This window comes from Lontra canadensis, unplaced genomic scaffold (genome assembly GCF_010015895.1).
Source record: "Lontra canadensis isolate GAN:19392208 unplaced genomic scaffold, GSC_riverotter_1.0 scaffold58, whole genome shotgun sequence".
NCBI classification, from domain to species: domain Eukaryota; kingdom Metazoa; phylum Chordata; class Mammalia; order Carnivora; family Mustelidae; genus Lontra; species Lontra canadensis.
This window is the reverse complement of record NW_022631052.1, coordinates 2,493,558-2,509,095: the sequence shown is the minus strand read 5'-3', so window position 1 is coordinate 2,509,095 and position 15,538 is coordinate 2,493,558. Positions and strand designations below refer to the sequence as shown.

Genomic DNA, 15,538 nt, shown 5'->3' with positions numbered 1-15,538 from the left:
CCAGTACCGAACAGAGCCAGGATAATGGAACTACATTTCCATCCCTTCCTTATTAACACCTTTTCCTCTTTTTCAATCAAGATGGTCCCAGAGTCTAGTCCAGGGCAATGATGCTGGGCTCAAACTAGAGGGAAACAGGGAAGACTCCAGAAGAAGAAATATTTTTAAAATTTCACCAGCCCAGAGGACCTATTATTAGTGTGACAGTATAATGTGACAGAGAAATTAATGGACTTACTTTCCACTGTGGACTCATCACCAAAAACTAAGGGTTGTTGTTTTTGTTTGTTTGTTTTGTTTTTGTTTTGTTTTTTCCTTTTCCCCAAGCAATTAAGCCTCAGAGTCCTGGAGCATTGGGTTTGCCTGGCTCAGGGGAGCTTAGACGCCTAGGAACTTTTGGACTTGGAGTTGAATTATCAAAGTGCTAAGCCCCTAGCAAGGAGGAGGTTGGGAGTGTTATGTGAGAGGCCAGTGGTCCCGCTCCCTGAAGAATTCCGTACTTAGCGATGCAGAACAGTGGTGAGGAACAAGGTGGTGGGAGAGAGATACATTATGTGGTATCTGGGGCTTCTCAGCTGAAATCTGCACACCAGCTGCTTGGAGACCTTGTTAAAATGCAATTCTGATTGAGGAGTCCTGGAGTGGGTCCAGAGATTCTGCATTTCTAACAAGCTCCTAAGGAGTGTTGATACTATTGGTTCTGGAACCTCGCTTTGAGTTAGTAAGTGGGTGAGAAGGAGAAGGTGGCAGAATTTCAAAGGAGGGGCCCAGGGAAGTCTAAGCCTCAAACTTCATGACAAAGAGCATCTATTCCAACAGACTTTAGGAACAGCTGAAGACTAAAAGCCCTTCCTCAAATATTCTGGCCTATTTTCCTACAACCTCTTCGCCTTCTTGACCCCAGGGAATGGAAGGAACCCAACGCCCACAGAATGAATTTCCACGCTCCCTTGGTTTGAGGAAGAGACAGTGGAGGATCTTAAGCCATATTCTATGGAATTTAGAAAAATTAAGAAATGTGAAATTTTTTGAGCCCGTGGAGCAAATTAATATGAATCACCCTTTCAATCTCAAAGTTAAAGAGCATCAGATTTGGGAATCGAAGAAGAACCATTCCTTAATTATTCAACGAACACACTTTAGGGGACGATGAATGGATTTCCCTAAACCCTGATGTGGGGCATTCTGGGGCTTCCGACAAAGAGAAAGTCCTTGAAGGCAGCGAGTGCCCCCAAAAGAGCTGAGGAATTTACAGTCCTTATCAGTCAATGATTTGGCTGTGGTCACCAAAGAAAATGGCCCTTCCTCTACACAAACTCTTCAAATTCCCCTTTGAGATTTTTTTCCTCCTTCAAGTCCTTGCTCTTCATTTAAACATGATTTCACCAGTACAAACATGCTCAGGAGAAAGACCCAGTTTGATTTTCTTCTGCCAGCATCTTCCAAAGATAGCCTCGCATCCCATTCTCTCATAAGAACAAATCTTAAAAATAAACTAAGGCAGTAAGTGCTGTGTCCAAAGCCAAGTTTGTTCCAAAGCTGAGAGTAATAAAATCCAGGGCTCCCTTCCCCTAAGTCAATTTTAAGAGCAAATGCTTTTCGTTGGTAATTTTGTTTGTAACTTCTGATGCTGCCATCTCTAGGACCTACGGTTTTATTAAAGCATTTCCAAATCTGGTTCTGATTACATAAGAAAAGTTTGTGCCTATGCTCATCAGTGTCACAATTCACATGGAGCTACCGGCTTTATTTATCCTTATTTCTCCAGAATGTCTACAATCTAGGCAGAGGGTCAGAAGGAATGACTGTGTCTTCTGCCTGATCATCTGTATTTCAGAAAGAAAAAGTCACAAAATGATCCAGCATTTGTGCTTGACCAGCAGTTCTTTTTTTTTTTTTAAATTAGGTGCCAATGTTTAACATACAGTAATTTCACATAAAAATCTAAATTTTTGATGGCCCTTAAAAAAATCGTACACCCTGGCAACTTATGGATGCCATTCCTCATGGCTGAATATTGGCCTGCCCATTTCACAAATGCCAATACTGAGGACCAAAGACATATTAAGTAACTTGCCTTAAGGGCTATGCCTTTAATTAATTCAATTAATAACAAAACCAGCAACACACAAAACCGCACAGACACACATTAAATGGACACCTCTGTTTTTCCGGCGTATGCGTGTGAGTACCCATTCTCTGTCTTAGAAAGTGATGGCAAGCTCCAGGACTGAGAAGCGGTGGGAGTGGAGGGCAGTGGTTCTCAAACTCCAGTGCATCAGAATCCCCTGGAGGGCCTGTTACAGCACAGATGGCTGGGTCCACCCCCAGAGTTTCAGATTCAGTGGGTTTGGGGTAGGGACAAGAATAATTAACATTTTTAACAAGTTCCCAGGGGATGCTGCTGCTGCTGCTGCTAGTCCAGGGACCACACTAGCTGAGCTCGCTAAGAATTTGGGCTGTTGTCCTGGTTAGATCCAGTTGCGACCATTATACCAAGTCAGAAAACCTACTAAACTTTTGGGCAAGTTACTTAACAAGTCTATGAAGTGGAGCTAACGATAGTGGCTTAGGCTTATTGCAACAACTGAGTGAGTATAATAAATGTAAAGCAAAGTACATAGAACAGTGTCTGGCCCCTAGCAACTGTCTAAGAAGTATTAGTTATTATTGCTCATTCCTTCATGGAACAATTATTGATTGATTGCTTCCTCTGAGCCATGCACCAGGCACTAGGAATATAGTGGCAAATGAATCAATGCCTTGCCTCCCAATGAGCTTACAATCCACTGGGGAGGCACACAACACATGACCTTGTAAATATATAAGATAATGCCACACAGAAGAATTCTGCATTCCAAGCAAACCGAAGAGCAGTTGCACACAGAATGTTATGAGAACTCGGTCTAGTCTCAGTCACATCTTCCAGCTCAAAGAGCTGGTGGCACCGTGTTTCTAAGACAAAGGCCCCTTAGCAAAATGATTATATATACATCATTAATTTTTTATTACATAGACTTACAATATATTTTACATTGTATATGTAATATTGATATATATGTTTTATATATCAATAACATTTATGTATAATAAATATATTTTGTGTTTTAAATATGTTTTATATTTTTATATTCATATTTATATTTTACATATCCTAGGAATGGCTCCCATGATTATGGGGGCCAAGACGTTCCAGAATGTGCTGTCTGCAAGCTGGAGACCCAGGAGCCAGAGGTGTAATTCAGTCTGAATCCAAAGGCCTCAGACAAAAGAGCACTGGTGTCTGAGGGCAGGAGAAGATGGATACCCACCCCAGCTCAAAAAGAGAGCCAATTCGCCCTTCCTCTGCCTTTCCGTTCTCTTCAGGCCCTCCGTGGACTGGATGATGCCCACTCGCACCGTCTAGGCCCTCCTTGCTCAGTCCACGGATTCCAACGCCAACCACTTTCAGAAACACCCTCGGAGACACAGCCCCGGCATAATGTGTTACCAGCCCTCTGGGCGTCCAGAGTCCAGTCACGTGGACGCATGAAATCAGCCCTCGCGGGTATAGTCACACCAGCCGATTCTTGAGTAGGTTTTGCCTGAGAGGAAACATTTGAAACAAGAACAGGGTGGGTGGGGAGTGTGCTGGAAGGGGAGGAGAGAGTAAGGCGGCAATGTGCCGGCTGCTTTACACGTGCTGTTTGATCCTGGCAGGTACCTTGGAGTAGAGATTACAGAACACGCAGAGTCCCAGCTGGCCACGGTCATACCACAGGCCACAGATGACCCTCTCCGCTTCCGAATTTCCAGGCAGGGGCTAGCGTGAAGTATGACTTCCCTCCTGTATTTGCCTCACTGCCCCTCTACTCTGCTCCTAGAGCAGCCGCTTCTGATTCAGAACCCTTCTGACCCCAGGCCAGCCTCCTCTTTTCTCCCTATTGTCTTTCTCACAAGTTAAAAAAAAAAAAAAAAAAAAAAAAAAAAAGCTTTATTATGGATAAAGTATGTAATCTGTAAGATGCAATACATACTTGTCATACTCATGGCTGGGAAATACAGACCAGCAAAGTAGAAAAAAATAAAAGTGGTCCAAAACCATCTCATTGCAGAAAAAGGCACTAAAATGTCATTACTCGTTCCCCTATCTTCAGATCCTAGGGATCCTGTCCTCTGTGCTTAGTAGCTAGCCCTTTCCAGTTACACCTTATTAAACTAACTGGGAGTTTGGTTTTGGTCTTCAGTCTGGGGTTGCTCCTGGAGCTTGGCTCTCCGTATTGGGTTGGGTGAGGGGCATGGACTGGGAGGTAGACCGGAGTTGTGCGTGTTTGGAGTTGTTTATCGATTCGAAGTACTCACCTCCCAGCTTATTTCGAGCCTTTTTTTTCCTAGGGCATCTATATTCAAGAACTGGCCCGGTCATTTCGGGTTGTTTTCCCTCGGGGTTTTTCAGCGCTGGAGGCTCTCTGTTGCTTCGAACTCTAAGTGTTTGTGAACTTTGGGGGTAGCTGGAACTGGCTTTCGCCGTGGGACGTTAGTTTGTAACGATGACTGGCCGCTGCAGGGGGTGACCCGGCCTCTCTTGCTTCCCCCGGCCTCAGGAAGCCCGGCCGCACCGGCGAAAGGGCAGCGCTGGGCTGAAAGGGCCGATCAGGAGGGAGTCGGGCGCCCGGCGCCTCCCGGTAACCTAGTAACCGGCGCCTTGGCAACGGAGAGGGGGCGGGACCTAGGGAGGAAGTCGGAAGCTGGAGGCTACATCTCGCGAGAGTTCCTTTTGCGCGCGAACTCTAAGTGCCAGTGTGCCTGGGCCCGCTCGCGGCTAGTGACTGTGCAGGTCACCGGGCCCCGCGGCGACCCCAGCGGACCTGGACACCTTTATCACCCCGCCATGGAGACCTCAGCGCAGCAGGAGCAGCAGCAGCCCGTGGCGGCCAAGATCAGAAACCTGCCCTGGTAGGAGGAGGCCCGTCTGCCGCGGCAAAGGGGATCGGTGGCCGGGGTGGGCCAGCGGCCAGGCCGCCGCCCGCCGGACCTCGTCCTGCCGCCCCCGGCCTGGCCCGGACGGAGTCCCAGATTTTCGCCTTGACATCCCCAGCTCCCCAGCCCCCTCCGTTCTTCTAGGACGTTTGCCAGGTCTTCCCGCTGCCCTACTCCCATCGCCACCATTCCTTTTACGCGCTGCGGGTGACAGCCCTGGGGTTAGATCCCGCATCTTCTGACTTTGCATCGGCCTTCGTGCCAAAATGCTCTCTACTCTTGCCGGGATCTCCGATGCAATTATTGCTCAAATTCTAAACTGAAATGATCATGATGATAATAACGCTTCCCAGTTAAGTTGTATTTAAATGGCTTCTTATTAGATTAGCAGGGACCCTGTTAGATGTTCTATCTTTACAAAGACCCTAGAAGGGAGGTGGTTATTATTCTACTTGTAAACCCAAAAGGTTAAAGGACTTGCCTCAGGTCCGGAGCTAGAAACAGGTTGGGATTTGAACCCAGGCGAAGTGAGAGCTTGCACTCGTAACCATCCTACTTTCATGGTTGCCTCTGAATGTTGTTTTAGAAACTGATGGGATCCGTCCTGATGTCTTTGAAAGCTCCAAGTTGGTCTTGTCTAAGAAGGAGTTCAGTTTGTTTTTATCGTGGAAAAAAACACATAACATACCGTTTACAGTTGTAAAACATTGTAAAGGGTATAATTCCGTGACTTTAAGTACTTTGAGAATGTTGTGCTACCGTGTCACTCTCTAGTTCCCAAATTTTTCACTTACCGCAGATGGAAACCATACTTATGGGCAATTACTGTCCATCCCCACCTTCCCCTTCCTGCACCGCTAATCTGTCTCTGAATTTGCCCATTGTGGCTGGTCATATAAATAGAATCGATATGTGGCCTTTGGAGATGCGGCTTTCACAGCATCATGTTTTCGGGATTCATCATGTTGTAGTGGGTGTGGGTGCTTCATTCCTTTTTATGGGTGGATAATCCGTTGTATGGATCGACCACCACTTACTTGCCCGTTCATCTTCTGATGTATATGTCTGATGTCAATCTTTTTAAAAGATTTTATTTATTTATTTGAGAAAGGGAGAGCGAGCGCGAGCATGAGGGGGAGAAGCAGACTCCCTGATGAGCAGGGAGCCCAAGGCAGGGCAAAATCCCAGGACCCTGAGATCAGGAATTGAGCCAAAGGCAGATGCTTAACCGACTGAGCCACCCAGGTTCCCCAGTGAGTTCAGTTTTTAATTTACTTTGAAATAGTAGGTGCCCATCCAGGTTGAGATTATTTATAGGCAGATAGCTGGAAAGGTAAAATGAGAGCAGTGCTGTGGGCATATTGGGCTATAACCTTGCTGGGGCCAGGCGTGGTGGCTTCCCTGTGCATTGTAGGATGTTTAGTGACATTCCTGGTGCCTATCCACTGGAGGCCTGTAGCACCGTCCAACCAACTGTGACAACTAAAAATGTCTCCAGATACCACCAAGTGTTTTCTGGAGGATGAAACTGTCCCTGGTTGAGAACCAGTGGTCTGTATTCAAAGTTAAAGGACTTTATTTCCCTTTTTCTTTTCATTAGGATATGAAAGCGTTCTTTTTGCACATGACAGACAGCATGTTCTTGCATTCATATGTATTGTAATCCATGCTACATTCTATTTCAGGGTTGAAAAATACCGGCCACAGACACTGAACGATCTGATTTCTCATCAGGACATTTTGAGTACCAGTAAGCATCCGTGTGTCAGTTGCTGTCATTCTAGTTGGAGGACCTGTATAAATTTCTTGGTGATGTCTCTGCTGAGTAATAACCTTGAAGTATCTGACTGAGCTTTATGGAATGTTGCTGTAAGAGCCGAGTCCCTCAGATTTTTCATTGTTGCATCTGCCTCTCCTTTGAACGTGAAGTGCATTCAAGCCAACTCAAGGGCCCAGGTGAATGAGGCAACTCTTGGACACTGACGGGGTCTCTCTTTCTTCCCGATCCTCAGTTCAGAAATTTATTAGTGAAGACCGCCTGCCGCACCTGCTTCTCTATGGTCCTCCGGGGACGGGAAAGACCTCCACCATCCTGGCCTGTGCAAAACAGCTGTACAAAGATAAGGAATTTGGCTCCATGGTCTTGGAGGTAAGTAAGAGGATTTTTCGCGCTCTGCAAAGAACTCGAGTCTCTTAGTTCTCTTAGATTTGTCGCACTTTACAAGTAAGTTGCTGTGCTGGAGGTGGGGAAAGAAACAGACAAAATATCTCGAGCGGCTTTTGTCTAGAGTCGACATTTGGGCCTGGATGGGCATTAGCTAGAGGGCAGTGGTAGGGCTGGATAGTTTTCTTTGCCTTTGCCAACTTACACGCAAACACTCTGGGGTCCCTCAGTGAGTGGTCACTTGGTGGCTTGCTGTCTTTGACGTGCCCATCCAGAGTTCTTCTCCGTATGGCTCCCTCCCGTCCTTGCCCTGGAAGGCTGAATTGTCTTGACTATAGGCTGCCTTGTCCTTTGGCTCCCCCTGGTTACGTTTGGCCAATAGGGGCCCTGGCAGGAGTCGGGAGAACAGTGCCTGGTTCTGTCGGGGGGGTCACCACAGGCTGACAGCATCCCCACCTGCTGGGCAGATCCCACAGCCTTCTCCAGCTGCCAGCACCACTCCCCCACTCACCTCTTAAGACCTGGGGTTGGTAGTGGGCCCCAGCAGTTGCAGAGGAGTTGCACAGCTCTTGTGGTTTCCCCACCCCCGCACCGTTTCAAGTCTCTCTACATGTCATTCTCTTCAAATCCCTGAACTTGCGTATGCCATCTGTTTGCTCTGAGAGTAGACTGATGATACCCTTAGATTACAAAATTGCAAATATTGTCTATTGCAAGAAAAAAATGTCTAACTAACTTTTTCATTATAGATCTTAGAACCTTACTGCTACCAGTGTTCTTCCTTCAGTATGTTAAAGACTGGTAACTTCTGGGTTGCTCTGGGTTGTGGTGGCTCAAATCAGCATGATTCTGTTCATGCCAGAGGTGCTGTTCACTGTGGTCAGGCCAATGAGTTACTCCGCCAGAGTATGTCAGTGGTTGTCCTCCAGTGCGGAAGGAAACACAGTCATTTGCCTTTCAGAACGTAATGTAATGGTGCAGTGAGTTGTGAGTTTTAAATACAGTTGTGATCTTGGTTGTTAATAGTGTTTATTTCATAGCTGTCGTTAGACCTAGAGACCTAGCTTGCCGAGCTGGAGGGATGAAAAGATAAGTAAGTTCATAGATGACATACAAACATGTTTCTAATTTACTCTGGCTTCTCTCTCCCGCATTAGCTGAATGCTTCAGATGACCGAGGAATAGATATCGTTCGGGGACCCATCCTGAGCTTTGCTAGCACAAGGACAATATTTAAGTAAGAATTATTTGCATAATTTCTCTCCCTAGAGACTCTGATCAGTGAGATGACAGAGCTTTATTTTTTTAATCCTCCCCTTTGCTTGTCTGTAAAGGTACAAAATGACTTCACCAAAAGTAGCCATGAAAAAGAGGTACAAAGATGCTAGTAAGAAATAATTCCAAAATAAAATATGACCTAAGTCTATATTAGCAGGTTGTTTGGGAAGCGTTAACTTCATTTGATTAGTTAACCAAAAACTGTTTACATCCTAAGACCAGATGAGCTAGTTTGAATTTGAACAAAAATGAATTGAGATCGGGAGGGATCACGGGGAGGTGGTAAACAAAGGGAAAGATGAAAAGACAGGCATGCGCGAGGGCGAAGGTGGTGGAGAAAAGCAGAGCCAGGCCCGAGGAACAGGACACCATGTGTGCACAGAAGAAAGGTGAATGTGCCAGGGGGAGCAATGTAACAAAAATGCCCAAGTCAGACCTCAGTTCCTCTAAGAGCAGAGTGACAGGCACGTCCTCTGTGTGACCACAGATGCCTGCTTTGCTCAGGTCGAGGAGGAATGGACTCTCTGAGGCAGAGACTGATGGCACAGCCTGAAGGCACAGCTTCTGGTTCGGCCCAGAAGTGGAGGTGAGAATGAAGACCTCTTCAGATGGTGCCATTTGTTTTCCTAGGAAAGGCTTCAAACTAGTGATTCTGGATGAAGCGGACGCCATGACTCAGGATGCCCAGAACGCCTTGAGGAGAGGTAGGAAGCACTCCCGGAAATGGTGTGTTGGCTCAGGAGTGCCTTTGAGAGAGAATTAGGCTCTTGGGACATGAGACATGCGGTGGCTTGTTGACCGATTTCATCTTCTGGCCCAGAGAAATCTGCTGACCTTTCTGTATCCCACCTGACGATCTAGACCAAAGTTCTCGGTACTGGGGGTTTCCCTTTTCAGCAGCTGAAAGATAGAGGCCCTGGTGGGACTTTAAGTCTGACCAGACATTGGTGTCCCATCCTCTTCCCTGGGGTTCAATGTGGGGTTGGGAATTTGTAGGGGGTTTTTTTGTTTTTAAGATTTTACTTATTTATTTCTCAGAAAGAGAGAGAGAGAGAGAGCACAAGCAGGCAGAGTCAGAGAGAGAAGCAAGCTCCCTGCTGAGCAAGGATCCCGATGCAGGACTCGATCCCAGGACCCTGGGATCATGACCTGAGCTGAAGGCAGCAACTTAACCGACTGAGCCAACCAGGCGTCCTGAGAATTTGTAGTCTTAGAATGGGGGGTGGTAGATATGGAAAGTCTGTTGTTCCTAAACTCCTGGGTAGAACTTTCTGCTCTTGGTACCCTAAGGTAGATAGTAGCCAGGAAAACAATTCTGGAAACGTAGTCACACTCAGAAAGTTGACATGACTTCTGTATTTGCCGAGGGGCTGATCTGGCAGGGAAGGAGAGTAACAAATGAGTTGTCTATCTTAGGGCCCTGGTGCAGTGGATTTCTTTGAAAGGACACTGGTAATCTCTCTCGTTAAGATTCTGAGGTAATCAGCTAGGAGACAGGAACGGTCTTGCGGAGTTGGGAGAAGGAGTGGGTTTAAGGGGAGGAGGAGGACAGTTAGAGTGTCTTCTGATCTTAAAAGCTTTGGCAGCCTTTCTTCAGCATTTGCTCTGCACAGTGACTGTCAATCTGGGCAGGTCCCCGTGCGAGAACATTGGGTAACTACAGAACACACCCGGTGTTTCCTAAGCTTGCTGAATTTGACTGGCGCTCTGTCGAATGTTCTAAGGCTTCGAGACAGAGTCCACCGGGAAGTCCACAACAAGCCACCCCCTCGCCCCCATTAGAAGGTGGGGCGTCATCAACCTGCCAGGTGGAGTTTTATGCAAAAGGACAAAAATACTGGATTTCATAGCGCCGCAGAGCAGGATGGCAAGGATGCCAGAATCATGGCACCTCAGAAGGAAGGGACACATTTTATAAAATCTCATTGAAGTGGCATGTCTGTCAGCTTTGGGGAGGAGGATGGCTGGCTTCCAGTCCTGGCCACCCCAGCCACAGCCCCTCGCTCCCATAGCGCCCTGACCCGAGGACGGCCTCTGCTCGTACACGTGAGCATGGAAGAGTGCGGGGCCTCCAGGGCTCTGGAAGGCTCAGAATGGACAGGAGCTGGTTTTCTTTTCCCTTGCCAGTGATTGAGAAATTCACGGAAAATACCAGATTCTGCCTCATCTGTAACTACCTGTCAAAGATCATCCCCGCCCTGCAGTCCCGGTGTACAAGGTTCCGATTCGGCCCCCTGACTCCTGAACTCATGGTCCCCCGCCTGGAACACGTCATAGAAGAAGAGAAGTAAGTACAGAGGAAAGCAGGAAAGCCGAGGGCCTTGGGGACGGGGAGGCAGGGCCCTGGGCTGGCTGGCGGGTTTACAGTCGAAGGTGATGAGGCGTGTTAAGAGCTAAGGCGGGTGCCTGGCCCAGAGTCAGCATCGGGGTCTGCGAGCTGCTGGCCCCCCGGCGTCTCACGGACAGCCTTCGCAGGAGGCACTTGGTTCTTCTCTTGATTCCATCCTCCTCCCCTGGAAGCTGTCCCGACTTCCTCCTACTCTTCTTTTGTCATTGGCAACTGCGTGCTGCCAGAGTCCCTTCTGCTAAGATGCCTCCAGCCTTTTGGGACTAGAAGGGAAGGTACTGAGACATTACCTTCTGTCTAACCAGTTGCCAAGCCCGTAGCCAGCCCAAGCTGCTGCTTTTTGAAGCGGGGTGCTCTGCCTCCGTGACCACAGCTCTCGCCAGCGCACTTGCCTCTCAGAACAGAATTCAAGGCCAGTTGCTCAACACAGCAATGCTTGGTCCTCGGTGAGGGTCTTTCCCGACTCGGGGTGGGTGGTCACTGCTAATGTGAAGCCCACAGCCCTGAAGACCAGAGCGAATTCGAGATCCCCCACCGATCGGGAGAGTACTCTTAACTGTGTCCTTCCCTTTTCTCTTCATTATTTCAAAGCCTTAGTCGCTCCCTTGGTGAATGCTCGTGCTTTCTGAGGGCCTCTTACTTCCTCCTGCCTCGTTCCTTTCAGAGTGGACCTGAGTGAGGACGGGATGAAAGCACTCGTGACCCTTTCCAGCGGAGACATGCGAAGGGCTCTGAACATTCTGCAGGTACGGTGCCGCTGGGGCAGACCTCGAGCTGCCACTTTGGAAGTGGTTTTCGAGAAAGACAAAAGCAGTAGCACAGCCAACCTGTAAATTCAGAAATCGAGAAACGGGTAGGATCTCAATCTCATCATGTACCACTGATCTCCCCCCACCTTTGGGTTTTTTTTTTTTTTTTTTTTTCCAATTTCATATCCCATTTTATATTCCTAGATATAATCATCCTTTAGAATTATAGCTTGTGCTTAGTTTCTTAATTTCTTTGAGTTTCTCAAATAAAGATTATGTGCTATATTACAATTTAAAATACATATATTCAGAGAGAAAAAGTAAGAGAGTGAAGGAATGAGTTAAGGAATGAGAAGAGAATTCACTGTAACTTTTAAAAGGTCACTTGATGTATGTGGCAAATGCACATTCTTAGGCCTTGTCCCAGCATCCTACACATCTTAAGTTTTTCTGTTTTTGTTTTGTTTTGTTTTGTTTTAATTTAATTACCACCTTTGGGTTTTGAGTAACTGAAAGACTAATGTGCCGCAAACCAGGGAAATCGAGGGACGGGCTCTGGAGCCGGAACACCTGCTCGGCTGCCTCAGCTCCCTCCTGACCCGCCTGCAGCGTGGTGGCCGCTGTGAGTGTCACGATTCTCCCCCTCTGTCTGCACAGAGCACCAACATGGCCTTCGGGAAGGTGACGGAGGAGACGGTCTACACGTGCACCGGGCACCCCCTCAAGTCCGACATCGCCAACATTCTGGACTGGATGTTGAATCAAGACTTCACCACGGCCTACAGAAGTATCCTTTCTCACGTCGTGCTTATGGTGCACGTACCTGAGGCCCGAGCCTGGCCCAGGAGCCCAGGCCACAGCCAGCACCCATACCCCGCTGGCCAGAGACAGCGGCTGCTTGTGGGGCTGGTCCGCTTGCTGAGGGAACACGTGTCTGGGGGTGGAGCGGGTCCTCGTCTTTAAGGCCCTCACGTTCTTCCCGAAGGAGTCTGACGTGGGTACAGCTTGAGGCCCCCTTGCTTATGGATGCGAGCAGCAGGACAACCTTGGTGCTGGGTCTGGCAGATGTGCTCATTCTTTTATTTTTTTAAAGATTTTGTTTGACCGATAAAGATCACAAGTAGGCAGAGAGGCAGGCAGAGAGGGAGGGGGAAGCAGGCTCCCTGCCGAGCAGAGAGCCCGATGCAGGGCTCGATCCTAGGACTCTGAGATCATGACTTGAGTGGAAGGCAGAGTCTTAACCCACTGAGCCACCCAGGCGCCCCAGATGTGATCCTTCCTGAGTGGCAGCATTACTCTGGTTCTGCTGTGAGATTTAAAGCCAGGGGCAGTGAGAGGAGGCCTTCTGGGGGATGCATTCGGCTCTGTCCTCTACTGGGCAGAGACAGGTCTATCAGAAAGCACTTGTGGAAGATGAAAACCTAGGACAGGTTACAATTGGAGCCCACCTGACACAGCTAGATTCAGACATCACGTTGGGGTGAGAAGATTTCCCAGAAGTCCCCCCCAACGGGCTTGGGATTCAAATTGCCGTGCGGGGTGTTTGCTCCGGAACCCGGCCCTTTGCCTTAACTGTTCGTCTCTAGATATTATGGAGTTGAAGACGCTGAAGGGGTTGGCGCTCCATGACATCCTGACCGAGATCCACCTGTTCGTGCACAGAGGTAACTCAGTCTTCCCCAGCTGAGAAGCTGCGGGAGGCGGTGAGCGGGGCGGTTAAGGGCGGGAGCGAGGGAACACGAGGCTTCGCTTTTGAAGCAGAGAAACGGGAATGAAGCATAAACCTGGCCCCCCAGTTTTTGTTTTCTCTTGTTGCTATTTAAAACTTTGTTCCAAAAGGTATTTGTTCCAGGGTATTTTCCCCCAAAAGGGAAGAAAGAGGAGGAACGTGTGTCTAGGGCATAAAGCAGAGCAGTCTGAACTAAACCGTCCTTAAATTCCATACTCTGCCGTATCTTCTGTACAGAGACCTGGTTTTCAACCTTGGCAGTACGGAGGAATCACCCAGACCAATCACTTAGCCGTTTGGGGGCATCCGGATTTTCTCAGGCTCCCCGGGTGACCTGCCATGCAGCCTCCTCGGGGCAGCTCCCCCCCCCCCCCCCCCCCGGCAGCCAGCTGCCAACAGTGGGGTCCGTGAATGTCCTGCCCGTGCCTCTCAGGGCCTCACCCAGGCCAGCTGACCGAGAATGTGGTCGTTTGGAGCCCAGCTCTGCACTTGGATTGTGGACAATGAGTAGGAATAGATTTAAAGATCAATGATTTGTTTTTAAAATTGGCAGAACAAGTGAGAGCTTGGCTTTCCCGTTCATTCTTGAGCTGCCCCGTTCCTAAAGCAGCGTCCATACCTCTTCTGGGTTCTTGTGATCACTTTGGAACTTGCTTGCAAAATGGGTAAAAACTGAAGACTCATCCAGTGTTCACTTTCTTAGAGGTGGCAGCTAGTGACCTGATGCCTCCAGACACCTTTAGTGTCCCCTGATGTTTAAGCTCATAACTGTCGTGGGACTTTTTTTTTTTTTTTTTTTTTATTGTATTAGGGAGTGGCAGACCCTCACTCATTTGAATTTGTTTCTCCCCACAGTTGACTTTCCATCTTCAGTTCGAGTACATTTATTGGCCAAAATGGCAGACATAGAGTGAGTGCTTCCTGATTTTGATTCCTTTCCTTTTTTTACTCTCTTGTGCATTTTTTCTTTCTACCTGTCTGCTTCCAACTTTGTCATTCCTACGTGGCATAATCTAGTTTTTGGTGGGAGCACTGAAACAAACACGGGAAGGGTTTGATTTGCTTGTTAAATATACGAATGAACACAAGGACAGGTTCGGCTCAGTAACATGTTGGAGATAAAGGCCTCTCCTTAGACCTCAAAGGCTTGGTCCACATTGGTTCGAGAAGTGCCGTTACCTGGACGCCCACTTCAGTTCCAGCATCGAGGTCATTTGGGGACGAGCAGCTGCCCAGCTGTTATTAAAGCCTTTTGCTGTAACAAAGCATATTGGGAGGCAAAGTAAACACAAACTCCATGTTCCACTAATGCCATAAATAGTCATTAGCCCCCAGTGAAGCTGGCAGCAGTCATGTAAGTGCACAGAAGCATTGGGTTCAAAACAGACGCCAGCATGGGACCAACTGTGATTGGCTATCGTGGGCTCTCACATGCACACGAGGTCACTTCTCCCTACGTGACAAACATCATGATTTTGCTTTCACTGGCTGGGCCCTGGAAAGGTGGCAAGATGAATCACCAGTGTCCTGCTTTACTAACTAGGCCACAGAACCACAGTCCATCATTCTTGTAAGTGAATTAAGGAAACCTTCTCTCAGTGCATTTTGTGAGTGAAGAAATAAATCCTTATCACTTCAGTTCCGCTTATGTCTAGATAGCTAGCACAAAGTTCAGAACACTGCCATTGATAACTTTTTTTTAAATTCAATTTTTCCTTACCAGCTTGAGTGGAATTGATAAATGGAGTGTTCAGGGCAGAGAGGAAAATGTCAGGGGACACCGAAGGTGACCGGCCTATTCTCGTTCTCTTGTCAAGAGGCAGCTGACCACGATACTCTATTCTCACCTTTTGTTTGATTTCTTTTAGGTACAGACTCTCTGTAGGCACCAACGAGAAGATTCAGCTGAGTTCCCTCATTGCCGCTTTCCAGGTCACCAGGGACCTGATTGTCACAGAGGCCTGAACACGGGGCCTGTTCGCAGCCATTCGCGGGCCTCGCGGAGACCAGACGGTGGGACTGAATTAACAGCTGGGCACGAACACCACGATCGCCCCAAGCTTTGGGAAACTCTGTTCCCGGCGTGGTTGGGCCAAGGTTCAGAAAGTAGCATTTGAGGCCGGGCAGAGCAGGTAAAGAACAGCTGTAACGCCCAGCTCTCTGCTGCACTGCCCACTTGTGTTTTATAGGGAAGAAGAAAGCGCAATGAGCTTTTTGGGGTTTTTTTGTTTTTTTAAAGCCTTAAGGCTTTTACCTTTCAGTTGCTTGGAAGGCAGGAAATCGGCCTGTTCCATTTTGGTCTAGAACCTAGG

At 48.0% G+C, this 15,538-nt stretch overlaps 1 protein-coding gene across 1 annotated transcript; it reads left to right on the top strand.

Annotated features, from left to right (window-relative positions):
* The first annotated feature begins 4,870 nt into the window (after nucleotides 1-4,870).
* On the top strand, nucleotides 4,871-15,221 carry RFC5 (replication factor C subunit 5). Its single transcript, XM_032876187.1, has 11 exons — nucleotides 4,871-4,935; nucleotides 6,645-6,709; nucleotides 6,972-7,108; nucleotides 8,281-8,360; nucleotides 9,032-9,105; nucleotides 10,529-10,688; nucleotides 11,413-11,494; nucleotides 12,155-12,284; nucleotides 13,084-13,161; nucleotides 14,082-14,136; nucleotides 15,095-15,221. The coding sequence occupies exons 1-11, from the start codon at nucleotides 4,871-4,873 to the stop codon at nucleotides 15,189-15,191; spliced, it is 1,023 nt and encodes a 340-aa protein (XP_032732078.1). The 3' UTR covers nucleotides 15,192-15,221.
* Nucleotides 15,222-15,538: the final 317 nt, after the last annotated feature.